This window comes from Daucus carota, chromosome 7 (assembly GCF_001625215.2).
Source record: "Daucus carota subsp. sativus chromosome 7, DH1 v3.0, whole genome shotgun sequence".
Taxonomy (NCBI): Eukaryota; Viridiplantae; Streptophyta; class Magnoliopsida; order Apiales; family Apiaceae; genus Daucus; species Daucus carota.
Genome location: NC_030387.2, coordinates 34,028,862 through 34,047,964, shown reverse-complemented (window position 1 = coordinate 34,047,964; position 19,103 = coordinate 34,028,862). Strand labels below are relative to the sequence as shown.

Here is a 19,103-nt window from a genome sequence, read left to right as displayed (position 1 = left end):
AGTAGGATCAATTTTACCTCTAATAAAACCATTTTTGATCAAAAATTCACTTAACCTTTCATACCATGACCGAGGTGCTTGCCTTAATCCATATAGTGCCTTCTTGAGCTTGTAGACACGGTTTGGATATTTTTCATCCTCAAATCCTGGTGGTTGCTTGACATAGACTTCTTCCTTTATATAGCCATTTAAGAATGCACTTTTGACGTCCATTTGATGTAGCTTAAACTTCTTGTAGCATGCAAATGACAATAGCATCCTAATAGATTCCAATCTTGCAACCGGAGCATAAGTTTGATCAAAATCAATTCCTTCTTGCTGATTGTATCCTTGTGCAACAAGTCTGGCTTTGTTCCGAGTGATAGTACCAAATTCATCAACTTTATTCTTGAACACCCATTTGGTTCCAACAATTGAAGCATCCTTTGGTGGATCTACAAGTTCCCAAACATCACATCTTTCAAATTGGTTGAGTTCTTCTTGCATTTCCATGATCCAATTTTCATCTTGTAAAGCTTCTTGAACATTCTTTGGTTCCTCTTGAGCTATGAAGGCAGCATAAGCACAAATGTTGGCTTGAGCTTTCCTTGTCTTGATTCCAGCTGATTTATCTCCAATGATCAACTGAGGAGGATGATTCTTCACTGTTCTAGTTGACTTTGGTAGATTATGTTGAGCTATGACTTCTTCATTCCTTGCAGTCTGCCTAGGAGGAGTCTGATCAATAGCATTTTGGCTTGCTGATGAAGTTTGACCTCTGGATTCATCCAATGTGAGCTTAGACATCTTATCTAAAGTTTCTTCAAGAGATGGAGTGGATTCAGTAGCTTTATTGCCTTCTGAAGTTGTGGCAGTTGACTTGTCAGCTTGCTGAATTCCAGTTTCCTACACTGTCAGCTTGCTGCTAGTACCTGTACCTGCACATTCTTCCTCATCCCTTCCAAGATCATCAGTAGACTCTTGAAATGAAACATCAATAGACTCTTCAACAGTATGTTTAGCAAGATTAGATACTCTATAAGCACGACTTGTTAAAGAATAGCCCAAAAATATAGCTTCATAAGATTTAGAGTCGAATTTACCATCCCTATCAATGGTTTTGAGTACGAAGCACTTAGATCCAAAAACCTTGAAATAGCTGATATTAGGCTTCTTTTTCCTTAGCAATTCATAAGGAGTCTTGTTGAGAATTGGCCTGATAAGCACTCTGTTAAGAACATAGCTTGCTGTGTTGACAGCTTCTGCCCAAAAGCTTCTTGGCAGCTTGCTCTCCTGCAGCAATGTCCTAGCTGTTTCTTGTAAGGACCTGTTCTTACGCTCTACAACTCCATTTTGCTGAGGTGTACGAGGTGTGATAAGTGGTATTTATACACACTTATAGGCCTTCATTTCCACTTAAATTGGTTGGTTGTACTTAAGTGTTTAGTGTCTTTTGATGTGTTTTTAGTGTTTTTCTGTGCAGGTCACGAGTTGAGGTGATGAAGGGATTTTCTCTCATTTTAGGTTGTTTTTGGTGCATTAATTGCAAGAATAGAGAATTGTGGATTCATCACGACTTGGGATTTTGTGGGTACATCTTCTACAAACCCTCACGAGAACACACTCGTCCACTAGAGCTGTCTAGGGGTTTAAAGGGCTTGTTGCATGTGCTAAATGCAACCGTGATCACCTACGGAAGTGGTACTAGAGCGAGGAAGGGCATGCACGCGAGAACGAGCTAAAAAACGAAGAAACGGGCTGCCAGTGGCAGACAGTAGCGCGCCCGCGCTAGATCTTAGCGCGCCCGCGCTAGCTACTGTCCCACTAGCGCGCCTGCGCTAGTTTAGCGCGGCTGCGCCCAGCAGAGTTGTTCCGGGCCGATTTTTGTAGCTTTTCTGATGGATTTTAGCAGAGGTCAAGGCCCGGTTGACTTGGTCAATGTATCTAATTTCTCATGTGTGAAAACCCTAGCCTCACTTGTATCGTAGAATATCGGAATATAGTTTTATCAGTTTTTCTCTTGTAACAAAAACACATTAGTGAATTGTATTGGATCGTTCTTCGCGAGGAAGTGACAGTTTCGAGCGAGATCGTGAACATCAATTCTGTAACGTTGTGTTCTTATTTATTAATTCAAGCAATTGTCTTATGTTTAATTCTCGTCTTTTATTTATCATGTTTTCATTAGAACCCATGATGTCGATTAGTTCGATTAAGAACTAACCGCCTTCATGGGATTCTAATGGACTTATCGATGTAGTCTAGTAAAGAATATTAATTGCTTGATTTTGTGACGTACGTTGATTTCTTTGCATGCGCCGTGCTTATTCTTCTTAGGAGCGTAGCTAACTTCTAAGTTGTTTGTTAATTCTTTCTGAAGCGAGAGTGGATGATTGAATTTAGAACTATGCCATGTAAACATAGGATTATGTGAATGAAGCATAATTTGTGGTAGACTTGAACTATTTTTATCACCCTGTGTAATCATGATAGATGACCTGTTATTAAACCTCTCTGCTTACACTACCGCTATAGAGATATAGGGTCTGAGCTTTGTTGGTGTCCATGAGATCTCTGTCTTAATTGTGGATTTTGATTGGTATGATATGTGTGCAACGAGAGTTGGCATGTATTACTTTCGTGTTGTCTGATTAGGATCAACAGTCGCATGTTAATCAGTAATTTCAATTCTAGATGAATTCGATAATGAAGTTAGAATCCCATGTGTTTTCCTATTCTGATTTTGATTAGTAAATTTAGTTATTAGTATAAAAGAACACATCCTTGTTAATTGTCTTAGCAGTGAAAATTACTCATACATTGTTGCATAGGTGCGTATTCTTAATTCACCAGTCTCTGTGGGAACGAACAAATATATTACTTGTGATCACGTGCGCTTGCGTGTAGATTTTTGCGAACAAGTTTTTGGCGCCGCTGCCGGGGACTCGGTGTTAATTAATTAGTTTATGTACTTGTCATCAGTGTGCATTAAAATTCACTGACTAGGATTCTATTCTTTTCTCACTTTTCTTATTTTCTTTATTTCAGGTACTTGGGTCGCGTTTATGCTAACACGTTCTAAAGCTCGTAAGGAAGCAATTGATTCATCTTCTTCTTCTGATTCTGAAACAATGACAGAACCTGAAGCACAACCAGACCGTAAGGCATTGAAGGATTTCTCTATGCCAAAGATCGATGATATCCAGTCAAGCATTGTCAGGCCTGCAATCGCAGCCAATGCCTTTGAAATCAAACCAGGAACTATTCAAATGGTCCAGAACTCGGTACAGTTTGGGGGTTCTCCTACTGAAGACCCTAATATGCATATACGTAATTTTATAGAGATCTGTGACACTTTCAAATTTAATGGAGTTTCTGATGATGCTGTGAAGCTAAGGCTTTTTCCATTTTCACTGAGAGATAAGGCTAAGGGATGGTTGCATTCTTTACCATCTGGTTCTATTACTACATGGGAAGATCTAGCTCAGAAATTTCTCACTAAATTCTTCCCCATGGCAAAGACTGCTGCACTACGAAATGCTCTATCTCAATTCTCTCAACAATCAGGAGAAACATTCTGTGAAGCCTGGGAGCGATATAAGGAGATGCTAAGGAAGTGTCCCCATCATGGCATGCCGGATTGGATGCAAATAAACTGTTTCTATAATGGTCTTGGACCTCAATCCAGACCTATGCTTGATGCTGCTTCTGGAGGTGCGCTATGGGCTAAAAGTTATGAAGAAGCTTATGATCTTATTGAAATGATGGCTGCTAATGAATATCAGAACCCTACTCAAAGACTTACTCAAGGGAAGGTAGCCGGAGTTCTTGATCTTGACACGTCTACAGCTATTGATGCTCAACTTAAGGCTCTCACGATGAAAGTCGATTCTCTGGCTAACCAAGGAATTCAACAACCAATCTCAATTTGCGAATTATGTGCTGGTACTCACTCTACTGATCAGTGTGCCATTTTTAGTGAATCAGCACAATTTGTGAGCAACTTTCAGAGAGGTCAACAGCCTGCTCCAGCTACTTACCATCCTAACAACCGAAATCATCCGAATTTCAGCTGGAGTAATAATCAGGGTTATAATCAGCCTCAACAAGGATTTCAACAGGGACCTAAACAGTATAGTCAGGCTGGAACTTCACAACAGTATGCACCTAAACAGCCATATCACCCTCCGGGATTTCAGAATCATGGGCAATCAGCTAACGAAAGGTCTGACATGGAAGAACTAAGACTCATGTACAAGAGTCAGGCAGTAACTTTAAAAGCCTTGGAGACACAAGTCGGTCAGTTAGCTAATGCTTTATTAAGCAGACCACAGGGGAATCTCCCTAGTGATACAGAGGTACCAGGTAAGAGGGACCCTAAAGAGCAAGTCCAATCCATTACGCTGAGATCTGGAAAAACTACAACAGGGCCAACCTCAACATTAGTACAAGATCAGGATGATGAACCGCAAGAAATTCCAGCAGAACTTCCTTCGAATACAATTGGCATAAAACCTAATGTTGAAATGGATAGGGCTATCCCTGCAGCTGCTCCGGTGTCAAAGCCATTATATCCACCACCTCCGTTTCCTAGGAGGTTGAAAAAACAGCAGCTGGATAAGCAATTTGGTAAATTCCTTGAAGTTTTCAAAAATCTTCACATCAACATTCCGTTTGCAGAAGCACTCGAGCAAATGCCTAGCTATGCCAAGTTCATGAAGGGTATTCTTTCAAAAAAGCTAAAGCTCGAGGAGTTAGAGACAGTAGCTTTAACGGAGGAATGTAGTGCTGTGCTTCAACATAAATTACCACCTAAGCTGAAAGACCCGGGAAGCTTTACTATCCCTTGCACTATTGGGAAGTTCTCTTTTGATAAGTGTCTGTGCGACTTGGGAGCTAGCATCAATCTGATGCCTCTATCTATCTTCACACAACTTGGCCTGTCAGAGCTCAAGCTGACAAACATGTCTTTACAGCTGGCTGATCGTTCGATCACATATCCGAGGGGTATAATTGAAGATGTGCTGGTCAAGGTTGATAAATTAATATTTCCAGCCGACTTCGTGATTCTTGATTTTGAAGAAGACAAAAGAATTCCTATCATCTTGGGTAGACCCTTTTTAGCCACCGGGCAAACTTTGATCGATGTCCAAAAAGGGGAACTTACAATGAGAATACAAGATCAGACGGTCACGTTCAACGTATTCAATGCAATGAAATTACCAACTGATGAGGAATCTTGTTTCAGTATGGATGTACTTGATACTACGGCTGAAGCTAATAGCCAGCGGGTTTTACAGAATGATGTATTGGAAGCAATCCTTACCAATGATGAGGAATTGGACAGTGAAGAAGAATTGGAAGAACTCCATCATCTTAACTCATCACCTTGGCGAAGGAATTTTGAACCACCTGTCGAATCTCTTGGCTTGGAGGAACAAAAGGAAGATCATAAACCACTACAACCATCAGTGATCGAAGCACCTAAACTTGAACTTAAACCGCTACCGGATCACTTGAGGTATGCTTTTCTTGGTGAAGGTTCTACTCTTCCTGTTATTATTGCAGCTAACTTGTCAGGTGAGGAAGAGGAAAAACTTTTGAGGGTGCTAAGGGAATTCAAAACAACAATTGGTTGGACTATAGCTGATATCAAGGGAATCAGTCCATCCTTTTGTCAACACAAAATTCTCATTGAAGAAGGAAGCAAACCTTCAGTGGAACAACAGAGAAGGTTAAATCCTATCATGAAGGAGGTTGTAAAGAAAGAGATTCTTAAATGGCTCGATGCAGGTATCATATATCCAATTTCAGATAGCTCATGGGTGAGTCCAGTACAATGTGTGCCTACGAAAGGAGGCATGACAGTAGTAGCCAACGAAAAAGGGGAACTCATCTCAACTAGAACTGTCACTGGTTGGAGGATTTGCATGGACTACAGAATGCTGAATAAAGCTACAAGGAAGGATCACTTCCCTCTGCCTTTTATTGATCAGATGCTTGACAGGTTAGCTGGTCATGAATTCTATTGCCTGTTGGATGGGTATTCTGGCTATAATCAGATTGCTATTTCTCCGGAGGATCAAGAAAAGACAACCTTTACATGCCCTTATGGTACATTTGCATTCCGAAGAGTACCTTTTGGCTTATGCGGTGCACCAGCCACTTTTCAAAGGTGTATGATGGCAATATTCTCAGAGATGATCGGCATCAATGTGGAGGTATTCATGGACGATTTTTCTGTATTTGGAACATCTTATGACGAATGCCTCACGAATCTGAGAATGGTTCTTAAGTGCTGTGTGGAAACTAATCTGATTCTCAATTGGGAAAAATGCCATTTCATGGTGCAAGAAGGAATCATATTGGGACATAAAGTATCTGCCAAGGGACTGGAAGTTGATAAAGCGAAGGTGGAAACAATTAAAAATCTTCCTCCACCACTCTCGGTTAAGGGCATCCGAAGCTTCCTTGGTCATGCAGGTTTCTATCGGAGGTTCATCAAGGACTTCTCAAAAATTTCCAAACCTCTTTGCAATCTGTTAGAGAAAGACATTCCATTCAAATTTGATGAGGAGTGCTTGGAAGCATTTGAAATTTTGAAAAAGAAGTTGACATCAGCACCTATCATCACTGCACCTGATTGGAGTAAACCATTCGAATTGATGTGTGATGCCAGTGATTATGCTGTAGGAGCTGTACTGGGCCAGCGTACAAGTAATGTGTTTCATGTTATCTACTACGCCAGCAAAACTTTAAATGATGCACAGTTGAACTACACTACTACAGAAAAAGAACTTCTAGCTATTGTCTTTAGCTTTGAGAAGTTCAGGTCTTATCTTCTTGGAACAAAAGTAGTGGTATACACTGATCATGCAGCCATTCGGTATCTCATGTCAAAGAAGGATTCTAAACCAAGACTAATTCGTTGGGTTCTATTACTCCAAGAATTTGAGGTGGAAATTAAAGATCGGAAAGGCACGGAAAATCAAGTAGCGGATCATTTATCCCGACTAGAAGATCATAGCAAACAAACTACCGACAGTATTCTAATTAATGAATTCTTCCCAGATGAACAGTTGTTTGGGGCTGAGGCCGAAGAGCCATGGTTTGCTGACATTGTAAATTATCTGGTGAGTAAGGTCATTCCTCCAGAATTCTCTTATGCTCAACGCAAGAAATTCCTTCACAATGTGAAATGGTATATTTGGGATGAACCCTTTTTGTTTAAACAAGGAGTCGATCAAATTCTCAGACGGTGTATCCCTAATAATGAAGTTGAGGGAGTTTTGCGCGAGTGCCATTCCACTGGTTATGGAGGCCATTATAGCGGAGAGAAGACAGCAAAGAGGGTACTTCAAGCAGGTTTTTACTGGCCAACTCTGTTTAAAGATGCTCATCAGTTTGTGTTGGGTTGCGATCGATGTCAACGTACAGGTAATATTTCTAGGAGGAATGAAATGCCTCTTAAAATGCTTTTGGAAGTCGAAATATTTGACGTTTGGGGTATTGACTTTATGGGACCGTTCGTTTCGTCTTGCAACAACCAGTATATTATATTAGCAGTTGATTACGTGTCTAAATGGGTGGAGGTGAAAGCTTTACCTACAAATGATGCTAAGGTGGTCTTGCAATTTCTACAAAAACAAATCTTTACCCGTTTCGGAGTCCCTAGAGTCATTATCAGTGATGAAGGCTCTCATTTCTGCAATCGGAAATTCACAACCTTGATGACGAGGTATAATATCAATCACCGGGTTGCTACTGCTTATCATCCTCAAACGAATGGTCAAGCTGAAGTGTCTAACAGAGAGATCAAACGCATATTAGAGAAGGTGGTTAACCCTTCTAGGAAAGACTGGTCCTTGCGATTAGACGAGGCTGCTTGGGCTTATCGAACAGCTTACAAAACACCATTGGGTACTTCTCCATTTCAGTTAGTGTTTGGGAAAGCTTGTCACTTACCAGTAGAATTGGAACATAAAGCTTATTGGGCACTAAAGAAGTTGAATTTCGACTTACAATTAGCTGGAGAGAAACGCATGATTCAACTCAATGAGTTGGAGGAGTTCCGCCTCCGTGCTTATGAAAATAACAAACTCTACAAAGAGAAGGTGAAAAGATTGCATGATCAGCGGTTGATACAAAAATCTTTTGTGGTAGGACAATTGGTTCTATTGTATAACTCTCGGTTGAAGCTGTTTCCAGGGAAACTCAAGTCACGCTGGTCGGGACCGTTTACAGTCAAGACGGTATTCCCCCACGGTGCGGTAGAAATCTATGCCAAATCACCGGATGAATCATTTAAGGTTAATGGTCAAAGGTTGAAGCCTTACTTTGGCGGAAATGTGAATCGTGAGGTACAAACCACGATTTTTCAATCGGAATCGGATTAATTCTGGACTTCACGTCGAGCTAACGACGTTAAACAAGCGCTTCGTGGGAGGCAACCCGCGCATTGGAACCATGTTGTACCGTTGTAAACCTCAAAAACGCAAAAAACGAAAAAATTTGACCCTGGGTGGCAGACACTAGCGCGCCCGCGCTAGTGTTGCTGAGAACTCATGTGAGATTCCTCTTTCTTCACAATAAGTAATGAAGTCTTTTTGGAATTCCCCACCATGATCACTTCGAATACCTACAAGTCTTGTATCTAGTTTGTTCTCAAGCAACTTGATTAGTTTCTCAAATTCACTAAAAGCACCATCTTTAGTACGCAAGAATAATACCCAAGTGAATCTAGAATAATCATCAACAATAACAAAGGCATATTGTTTACCTCCAATACTCTTATAAGCTTCGGGACCAAAAAGATCCAAGTGAAGAAGCTCTAAAGGTTTAGAAGTAGATACCATTTTCTTTGCCTTATGTGGAGTCCTTGTTTGCTTTCCCAATTGACAAGCAGAACATGTCTCCATCTTGACATACTTAAGCTTTGGTAGTCCTCGAACAAGCTTCTTTGCTGACAGCTTGCTGAGATGATCCATATGAGCATGTCCAAGCCTTCTATGCCAAATTTCTGGATTATTATCCACAGCTGCTAAACAAACACCTGCCTCCTGTTCTTCAAAGTTCAAAACATATATATTTCCTTCTCGTTTTGCAACTAGAGGAGTTTTGTTAGCACCAACAAGTATAGTACATTTATCCTTACCAAAATTAACAATATGACCATCATCAAATAACTGACTTATACTAAGCAAGTTATAAGTAAGACCTTTGACATATTGTACCTTGTTAATAGAAATGATACTATTACCTATAGTTCCCTTTCCAAGAATAGGAAGAGTTTTGTTATCACCAATTGTGACACGTCCACCCTTCTTCATCTTCAAGCTTAGAAACTGAGATTTGTCTCCACTCATGTGCCTAGTGCATCCACTATCCAATATCCATTGATTTGGCTTTACTTTAGACACGAGACAAACCTACAAAACGAACACAAGACACTCAACGTTTTGGTACCCATATTTTGTTGGGTCCAGCAGTGTTAGATGATAAAACATATAGAACATTAAGATCAGATTTCTTGATCCACATTTGGACCACTTTAGAACTCTTCTTCCATGTTCTGCTGGTCTTATCAGCATACTGTCTTGGAGCTGTCTTCTGTCTGTTTCTGTTGTCAGCATACTGTCTGTGAGCTGACTTCCTTTTCCAGCTTGCTGATTGAGTATTCTTCATTGGACAATTATTAGCAAGATGGCCCTTCTTTCCACACTTGTGACAAGTCACCCAAGGCATGGCATAATTGTATGGAATGCCTTTTTTCCCTTCATATTTCATTGAAGATGTGGATGTAGAAGCTGCACCAATGCCTCCTTTATCATGAGAACCTTTAGCTTGTTTCATCATAGATTTGAGACTTTCTTCTCCTTGAACAAACTTTCCCATGGCTTTCTGAAGATCTTTGACTTCTTGCTCCAATGATTTGATCTTTTCAGCTTGAATAGAGATTCCGGCTAAGCTTTGGGTTTTGCTCAACTCGAATGCCTCCAAGCTTGCATCCTTAGCTTTAAGATCTGCTCTCAGCGAGCTGAGTTCCTTCATGAGTGTATCATTCCTTCTTTGGATTTGCATGTTGTTCCCTTCAAGTTGTGAGATCTGTTCCTTGAGGGTAGCAATGATTCCACTACTAGCTTTGGCACTCTTTTCATTCAAGAAATCACCTATGACTTTCTTCAAATGAACATTTTCTTTCTCGAGCTCATAATTCTCATTCTTCAGATCAATGAGTTCCATTATTGATAAACAGCTCTTATCCTGCATGGTTAGTTCACAAGTAGTTGTATCAATAGTATGTAATTCAGAATTAATAGAGTTTACCTCACTATTAGTATCTGTATCTGAATCCGTTGTATCAATTGAGCCATCGAGACCAACAAGAGCCAAGTTTACCAACTCATCACTAGAATCATCAGAAGCTAACTCATCTTCATCATCACTCCAAGTTAGAAGTGCCTTGGATTTCTTTTTATTCTTGTAATCAGCTTGCTGTCTAGGCGGCTTTGACTAGTTTTTCAGCTTGTAGCAATCCCTTTTGAAATGCCCTTTCTTGCCACATTCAAAACATGCATCATCCTTTGGATCTTTCTTTGCACCAAAAGCTTTGCCCTTTTCTCGTTTCATTTTGTTTTTCTTTTCAATCATTCTCTTGATTTTCCTGGACATAAGAGCTAGATCCTCATCTGATTCTGTGTCCTCATCTGTTTCCAGCTTGTTGACAGAGGAGTGCAGTGCAAGATTCTTCATTTTCTCTGTTGGCAGCTTGCTGCTTTCTGAGCTGTTAGCTTCAATCTTAGCTTCAAATTGTTCCAACTCAGCAAATATAGCCAGGTGATCCATAGTATCAATGTTGAGAGCTGACTCCAATGCTGTGACCTTGGCACCATATTCGAATGGAGCTGCATTAAGAATATTCATGTTGATTTCCGATTGAGGAATCTTTTTGCCAAGTCTTTCAAGGCTGTTAAGAGTAACTTGGAATCTAGCTTGGCTTTCACGAATGGATTCTCCCTTCTTGATAGCGAAGCTTCCAAATTCTTTCATGAGCTTTCCGAGCTTGACCTTCTTTAGACCTTGTGAGCCTTCATGATATGTCTCCAATGCATCCCAAATTTCCTTAGCTGTTTTGAGAGAAGAGACCCTGTCATATTCAGCTTGATTCAGCCCATTGATAAGTGTACTCCTTGCTTTTCCGTTGGCAGCAACCTTTGATAGCTCGTCCACTGTGAGAACATCAACATCCTTGACCTTGCCATCTTTATCAAGATATTCATAAGGACCTCTTTGCACCACTCTTTGCATTAGTGGATCTCTGGACAGATGAGCCTCCATTTGGCCTTTCCACCAATTGTAGTTGTCAGAACCCGTGAGGAGAGGAGCTCTAAAATCGGACTTTCCCTGAAAGTTATCAGCCATATCGATCGATACTATTCCTGTTACAGAAGTATTAGTACAAACACAGCTCTGATACCAATTGAAATTACACACCTAGAGGGGGGGTGAATAGGTGTTATGGCTAATATGACCGATTTTTAATTGTTACCGAATAGTTAAACTGTCACTGACAGCTTGCTGTTAATTTCAGAGTAAACAGTCAGCTAGCTAACAATGCAGATGCAATGCAAAACAGATATAATCAGTAAGCTAGCAACACAGAGACTTTTAGCCAGGTTCGACCCCTAACCCTAATGTCTACGTCCTGGTCCCCTACCAACTGGTAAGAGATTATATTATTAATCAATAATGTTAACAATTACAATGATTCAATAATATAACTCCCTTTAACCCTTGTTCCTGTTATCAGCTTACTGAAACCCCTGAACCACGAACCAAAAGCTCTCCAAGACCTATACTTCCCAAGCATACTCTTCTAGCTAACTAGTCCCCTTGTTCCCTTGTTTCACAAGCTGGATACACAGCAACAAACCTTTACACTTTGAACAATACAATGTATGAGTGTAATACAACCGAAACTATGAACTCAATATAGATATATAATCGAATATAAGTACTAGAGCTCAAGTAAAGATTTTGCAATGAAAGTATGTTGTATTTCAGAAGCTTGAAGTGTGTTCTTGTTCTTATTGAAAACGGAAACCACACTCAAGTATTTATACAACCATTCCAACGGTCATAATTCAACAAATTATCCAACGTTCTTGGCTTAACAACCTCACGTTTAATTTGCTTGAATAATAAACGTTTGAACATTGTATATTTTACTGAGTAAAAGCATAAAGACGTTTGAAACAACTCAGTAAACGTTTATATAAAAACTATAATTTGAAATAGGATAGGAGTTGTTTTAGATAAGATCGAAATAGAGATAAAAACTCCTATAAGTTAGGAAATCGTTTTTGTTTGAAATACTGATTTGAAACTGAGCTCTAATATTTATCTAAGTCATATATAAATATTAAAGTCCTTACAAATCGATTCCTAATAAATCTCCTTGCTTTTCGACTTTGATCTGAATAATAACCTGTAAGCTTGCTGATAAGCCTGAATAATAACCTGTAAGCTTGCTGACAGTTGAACATAATACTGAACCATATCAAGCTGTTAGCACATGCATATATATCATTGATAGCTCGCTAACAAGCACCAGTTTTATGCTATTAGCTTGCTGGCAGTGTGATCATCAAAACCTTGAGAGTATCAAAACCCCTGTGCTAGTTTGAATGCTATATTTCTATTTGTTCACCAATTCCACATGACATACTTTCTGGTCGGGAAGCATTAGCCCTCCTTTGTAATAATGTAATAATAGAATTCTTGGAATTTTGGTACATTTAAAACATACTTTCTGGCCGAGAAGCAATAGCCCTCTGCCTTGATAACCTTCTGTGCTCCAGCACCTCCTCGGTAACGGGAACCAAAGGACGCCCCTTCTTCCTTGCTGGAACATTCCCTTGATTAACTGTAATGCGCACATACAGTAATTAGAACATTTTGGCCTTGTAATATTCAAGCACTTAATGAAGAACACAACGACCTCAGTGCATATTATGTACATCTCTTGGCATCCTCAGAAATTCCATAATTTATCATGGTATGCAATATGTCTCAGCCGCGATGGTAACATATAATATCCTTACAATACAAAGCTAAAATTCACATAATTAATTAAGACGATACAGTATTTGTAATACATACTTATTAGTATAAGAGAATCAGAATTTAACATGTAACACAGCTAAATCACACTTTTTCTCTACATAACAAATCAGGCGACCTCTCCATAACATGTGTCTGTTCGAATTTCAAAAGCTTCTTCTATCAAAGCACTTTATAAAACACAAACCCCAGATTATTAGCTAGATAACGCCATGATTCATGAGTTGAGATCAGTACGCACTAAGCAGAAGTCAGGTTTGTCAATGTGTATGCGAGGTGTGGTATTTATAGTTGATTCCTTGTCAGGTTGCTGCGTCCAAGAAGAGACAGTATGTTGCCTAAATGATTCTATGATTTACATGAGGTCTGCCAGGCAACCAAGTATGGCTCACCCCGAGCAAATGCAGCTACAAGTTTACAAAGCTATTAACAGGGTTAATAGATAAACTCATTGCACCACATACCTGCCTGCTCACGAGTGTACCCATTTTCCACGGTGTAATTATCTATCATATGCAATTAAGCAAAGAGATTAAAATTTTAAAATACCAATGAAACGACGCCATTACTAAACAAATATTTTTTATATAAAATCTCAAAGACGAGCTATTCTTCTACCCAATTCCTACGTATCCTGCAACCTGCTACCAAACTAATTGATGCATGTATTTGGGCCACAAATAATTTCATTCATGGGGCATGGCTCGCGCCAAGTGTCAAGCTGCAGGTGTGCCAATTACCGTCCCAAATAAAATAATGATAAAAACAGAGGCCTTGCTACATCCCTGCACTAACATCCAAAGTCTTTATAAACATTTCACAAAAAGACAAAGTCTTCATTATCTCACAATCTTTGTAGATAGGACAATACCATCAATGCTCATTTTCTTGCCCTTTTTCAAAGGCAATACTCAGTTAATTAATGCAAAAAGAAAAATGCTTGATCGAAAACTTACAGAAGATCACTTGTTCTGGGCCATTACAGGAGGTGCAGGGGGTGTTCTGGGTTCATAGCTTTGTGGAAGATTAAGTTCGTTCCAGTTCTATCAACTGCCAGAGTGTTCAATGTTTGCCAAGAACATGGACAAACACATGACAAAACTATCCATAAATGTCAAACAATTGTACGCAAAGTTGCACAGACAATTTGCAAAGCATTGTCCCTTAACAGAACACAATTGCAAACACACACCTATACACACTAGTCCACACACATAATCACAGTCTACACATCTTTCTGGTTCGACTCTTACCGATCGCGTTGCCTCCGAACCGGCCATCCATATCCTCCCCTAGATTCCCGGGCGCCACGCTCCAATCTCTCAATTTCCAAATAGGTACGCAGAAAGCCGGCAAGCATACAAATGGCAAGGGTTCCGAGTTCCGACAACCAACACAAAATGGTATCGGTCACTCCCGTTGGGATATATCAATTCTGTCTTTACACAAATCGGAGAAACGGTCGAGGGTTACAAAGAAAACGAATAGCCGAAGGTAGTGCAGAAATTCTGTGAAAATTGAGGGCATATATGGAATTTCACAAACAATTTTCTTGCTTTTTTGCCCTGCCTTTAATATACATACATAAGTAGATTATTATCGAATATAGCCGCATGCAAGTTTTTTAATCTGATTCTGTTTCAGATTATTGGAATTTTGGATGAAAAAACTATCAAAAATAAAAATTACTTTTTTTATTTCAGATTAATTGATATGATATATATCTTGGAATAAATTAATCTGATTCTGTTTTAGATTATTTATGTAATATAGTAACTTGCAAGTTTTTTAATCTGATTCTGTTTCAGATTATTTAATTATGGAATAGAATAGCATACAGTCTCTCTGCACCTGTAAATACCCCGATAGGTCGAAGGATTTTGGATCATCTAAACACAGTCTACTCTACTCTCTCTCTGTGAATATCACGACCCTCCTCGCTGGTGGTGCCAATGGCGATAGAAATGATTGATTGACAAGAGTAAGAGTTTGTCGGATGTGAGAGTAGACTGATATCTCATGAATTTAAATTGATGTTTTTGCGGACAACCAATCGAGAGAAATTGGAGGAAGGCTTCACTAATATACACCTGCATGAATTAGAATTCATACGTCCCGAAATGATTAATATTGTTCGTATAATTAGAATATAATGTTTATTCCTATTAAAATTAGAGATGGTTTCGGAGTTGTATCTCAATATCTTTTTGACTTTCACGCACTTATGTTTTTGCAAATTTATTGTCTGTTTTATTGGTCAATCAATGTATATGGCTAGATGTCATCAATCAGTTCCTGTTAAAGAGCCGTATGCTTTTTACATGTAGGGCATGGTATATATGTCTATGAAGTAGTGTTTGGAAATTAATGACAATGTTAGTGAAAAACATGATTACTTTTTAAAAAAACACAACTAAAATTAAGATTCGTCATGTTTTAAATCGCTAATTAGATATAAAAATTTATTTTCATTTTTTTCACTCATAAATTATAGTCCAATTTTGTAATTTTGTATATTAATATTGGTATTGCATCGAGATGTTTATAATATAAAATTTATTTATTCTACAAATATTAATTTTGAATCATTAATATAATTTTTATAGACTGTCACACATTTATTTTATCTTACAAATATCAATTTTGAATTATTAATATAATTTTTATACACCGCTGCGACGCCCGGCTTCTCAACTACTTATTTTGAAAGTCGGTGCATTAATAACCACGACACTGACTGATAAAATTTTCTATTTTTCCATTAATCTCCGCTTGATCAGATTAATCACCATAATTTATCTAGCCTGCTGACTGATTAGATCTCCTGTTTTTCAATTAATCCAATAAATCCAATTTGCGCTTTCCCTTGCTGATTAAATCTAATTCACGATTTTACATATAATAGCAAAACTAATTTATACATGTTTGTATATTAATATATATAAGAAAAATATTTTTCTTAAAAAGATACTCCTTCAGTCTCACCAGGTTCTTTACGTTACTTTTTGGCACGCATTTTGAGACCCCTATAAATTATGGTTCCATAATGTATTTTTTTCGGAAAAAAATCCTGAAAAAAAGTTTGACGTTTAAACTTTTATTAAAAAAAAATTAAAAAAAAACATTATTGAACTATACTTTATAAGAGCCTCAAAATGCGTGCAAACAGTGAACGTAAGCTTCCTGGTGGGACGGAGGGAGTATTAGGTATTACAAAGTTCTATTCATAAATCATAAGTAACATTTTTTTATGACTGACAAAAACAGAGGAAGATATTCGATGTCTGTTACAGCTGAACTTATCTTGCACAACATTTTTTTGGCCAAAGAATATTTAGCACAATATACCAACAAAACAAATGAAAAATATCATTACATAATATAAACATTCAATATTAATTGCGTTAAATAATTTATCAAGTCGCTGTATATGGAAAAAACTTAAACTACTTTTTTCCAGATGATCTGAATTCAGGACTATAACAAAACGGGTTAATTATCAACTGGATCATTTATTCCATTCTAATGTATCATCCGCATCACTACGAAATTTTTGGTCTCACATAAACCACTCGGTAGACTAATGATTGCATGCCGTTAGATCAAATTAAAATGGACGTTAAAGTTAACCTTTTTCGTTAAGCTCTAGTGACATGGCGCTTATGTGGATCAAAGAAATAAAATAAATTTAAACTTAACAAATAAACTAAAAAGAAACTAAAAGAAAACAAAAGAAAAACACTGGATCAAAAGAAACGGGTGGAGACATCATAAACTCCAGACAAAGACGCGCGCCAAGAACTGAATCGGTTCTCACCGTAAAACTCTGGCCCATTTCAAGTACGAGCGAATCAAGCATAATCAACAATAATCATAATCATTTTGTTGATTATTAGCATCAAGGTACGATCTTTGAACTTTAAACAGACATTTACTGTTCATTTTAAGGTTGCATGCTCTCGTTACTTTTTGTGTGTTTGTATTGCCTTCTGTGTTATAATTTTTTGTAGTTTCCATGTTAATATAAACAGAATGGGTTGAATAGATGTTCGTGTGCATCATCGAGGATATTTTATGCACACACCGAATGGTATCGTACAGTATGTGGGGGGTAAGGTAGATGAATTAGTGGAAGATACGGAGAAAATGTATTTTGCTGATTTAGAACGCTACTCGGTTGCGTTTGGATACGATATTGGTAATTCATTGGTATATTTTCAGAACGATGGTCACTCCTTTGATAATAATGTCAGGATTTTATATAATGATGATGATGGCATAAAGGAGATGATAGAGATATGTAAGCCATTTGGTTGCATAATTTGTTTGTCGACCACTTTGATCTTGAAGATTTGCAAACAGAAGATGTTATTAGAGAAGAGAAATTGATGGGTGAAAAGGAGTTGGGTGATAGTTCCTCTGAGGATGATCCAGATTATGTTGTAGAGGGCCAAGATTTTAAGAGTGATGAGCCTGAGTTTTACACTGATGGCAGTGATGGGGAGTTAATGAAAATTGTTAATAAAAGGAGAATTAGAAAAGCAGCTGAGGCTAACAAAATAAATTTTGAATTAAGGAGAACAATGATCAAAGAAAGGGAGAAAAATATTGAGGAAGAAGACTACTTGAGTGATGAACTAATGTCTTTGTCATCATCAAGTGAGGATGAGGCTGTGAAGAAGGGTTACATAGGTCCACCACCTGTGAAAAATTCTAAGAAAAGGAAGCATTCTTTCTATAATCCAAAGAAGATAACAGATGGGATTAAGTTCTCTCCGGGCATGAGGTTTGGTTCTATGGAAGAATTCAGGAAGGCTGTTATAAACTATGGATTAAGTGAGAGAAGGGTCGTTCAATTTAACACTAATGATCCACACAGGGCACAAGTTGTGTGTGAGACCAAATGTCCCTTCTACATCTGGTGTAGTAGAATAAAGGACTCTGAAACGGTGGAGATAAAAACACTGGTGGTTGAGCATTTGTGTACAAAACCATACAACAACAAGCTTGCATCTGTCAAGCACTTAACAGAAATTTATGGTGAGAGGATAAGGAAAAACCCCACTTGGAAAATTAAAGAAATAGTTGAAACAATTAGACATGATCTGGAGATAGAATTGTCAAGGATAAAACTTATAAGAGTAAGAAAAGCTGCACTAGAAGGTGTTTTCGAGAGTTTGAAGCAACATTACTCAAGTGTAAGAGATTTTGGCTACCAAATTCTGCTCAACAATCCACAAAACAGGGTTGACATAAGAACTACAAGATTAAATGAAAGTGATCCTAACAAATTCAAAAGAATTTACATATGCTATCATGCTTTGAAGGAGGGTTGGAAGCAAGGTTGTAGGCCAATTTTGGGACTAGATGGGTGTTTCCTTAAGACAGTATGTGGAGGACAAATGTTATCTGCTGTGGGGAGGGACGGAAACAACCAGATGTATCCGGTAGCTTATGCTGTAGTTGAGAGTGAAAATGCAGACAGCTGGAAGTGGTTTATTGATTTGCTAAGGGATGATCTGAGCCTTGGGGATGGAAAGGGTTACACAATAATATCCGATCAGCAGAAGGTATGGTTTTGTTATGTATTTCATTTATTTTCTTTTTTGGTGTGTTGTCGACTGAAATTGGTGTGATTTTTCTGATTTATCTTGTAATACAGGGCCCAGAGTTGGCTGTGAAGGAATATTTACCGAAAATTGAACATAGAAATTGTTGCAGGCATCTATGCACTAACTTCAGGAATAGGTAAATTTAGTCTAATTTAATTTTAAGTTAATTACCTTCTTGCATTTTATTAGCTGGTTGTAACTTGAAAACTATAATTGAATTGAATTGAAGGTTTAAAGTTAATCATATTAGAAATTTGTTTTGGACAATATCTTGTGCAACACACAAGGTTGCACATCAGAGAGCAATGAAAGCCATGGAGAGAGCCTCTAAGCCTTGCACATCAGAGAGCAATGAAAGCCATGGAGAGAGCCTCTAAGCCTGCTTACGAA

General features: G+C 38.3%; 1 protein-coding gene and 1 non-coding gene across 2 annotated transcripts; one reads left to right on the top strand and one right to left on the bottom strand.

Annotated features, from left to right (window-relative positions):
* Window positions 1-3,506: 3,506 nt before the first annotated feature.
* Window positions 3,507-3,613, bottom strand: LOC135148092 (small nucleolar RNA R71). The gene has a single exon (XR_010285987.1). It is a non-coding gene; the product is annotated as a small nucleolar RNA R71 (small nucleolar RNA).
* Window positions 3,614-17,247: 13,634 nt separating this feature from the next.
* On the top strand, window positions 17,248-18,853 carry LOC135148002 (uncharacterized). The gene is made up of 3 exons (XM_064082098.1): window positions 17,248-17,401; window positions 17,452-18,671; window positions 18,764-18,853. The coding sequence occupies exons 1-3, from the start codon at window positions 17,248-17,250 to the stop codon at window positions 18,851-18,853; spliced, it is 1,464 nt and encodes a 487-aa protein (XP_063938168.1).
* The last annotated feature ends 250 nt before the right edge of the window (window positions 18,854-19,103 follow it).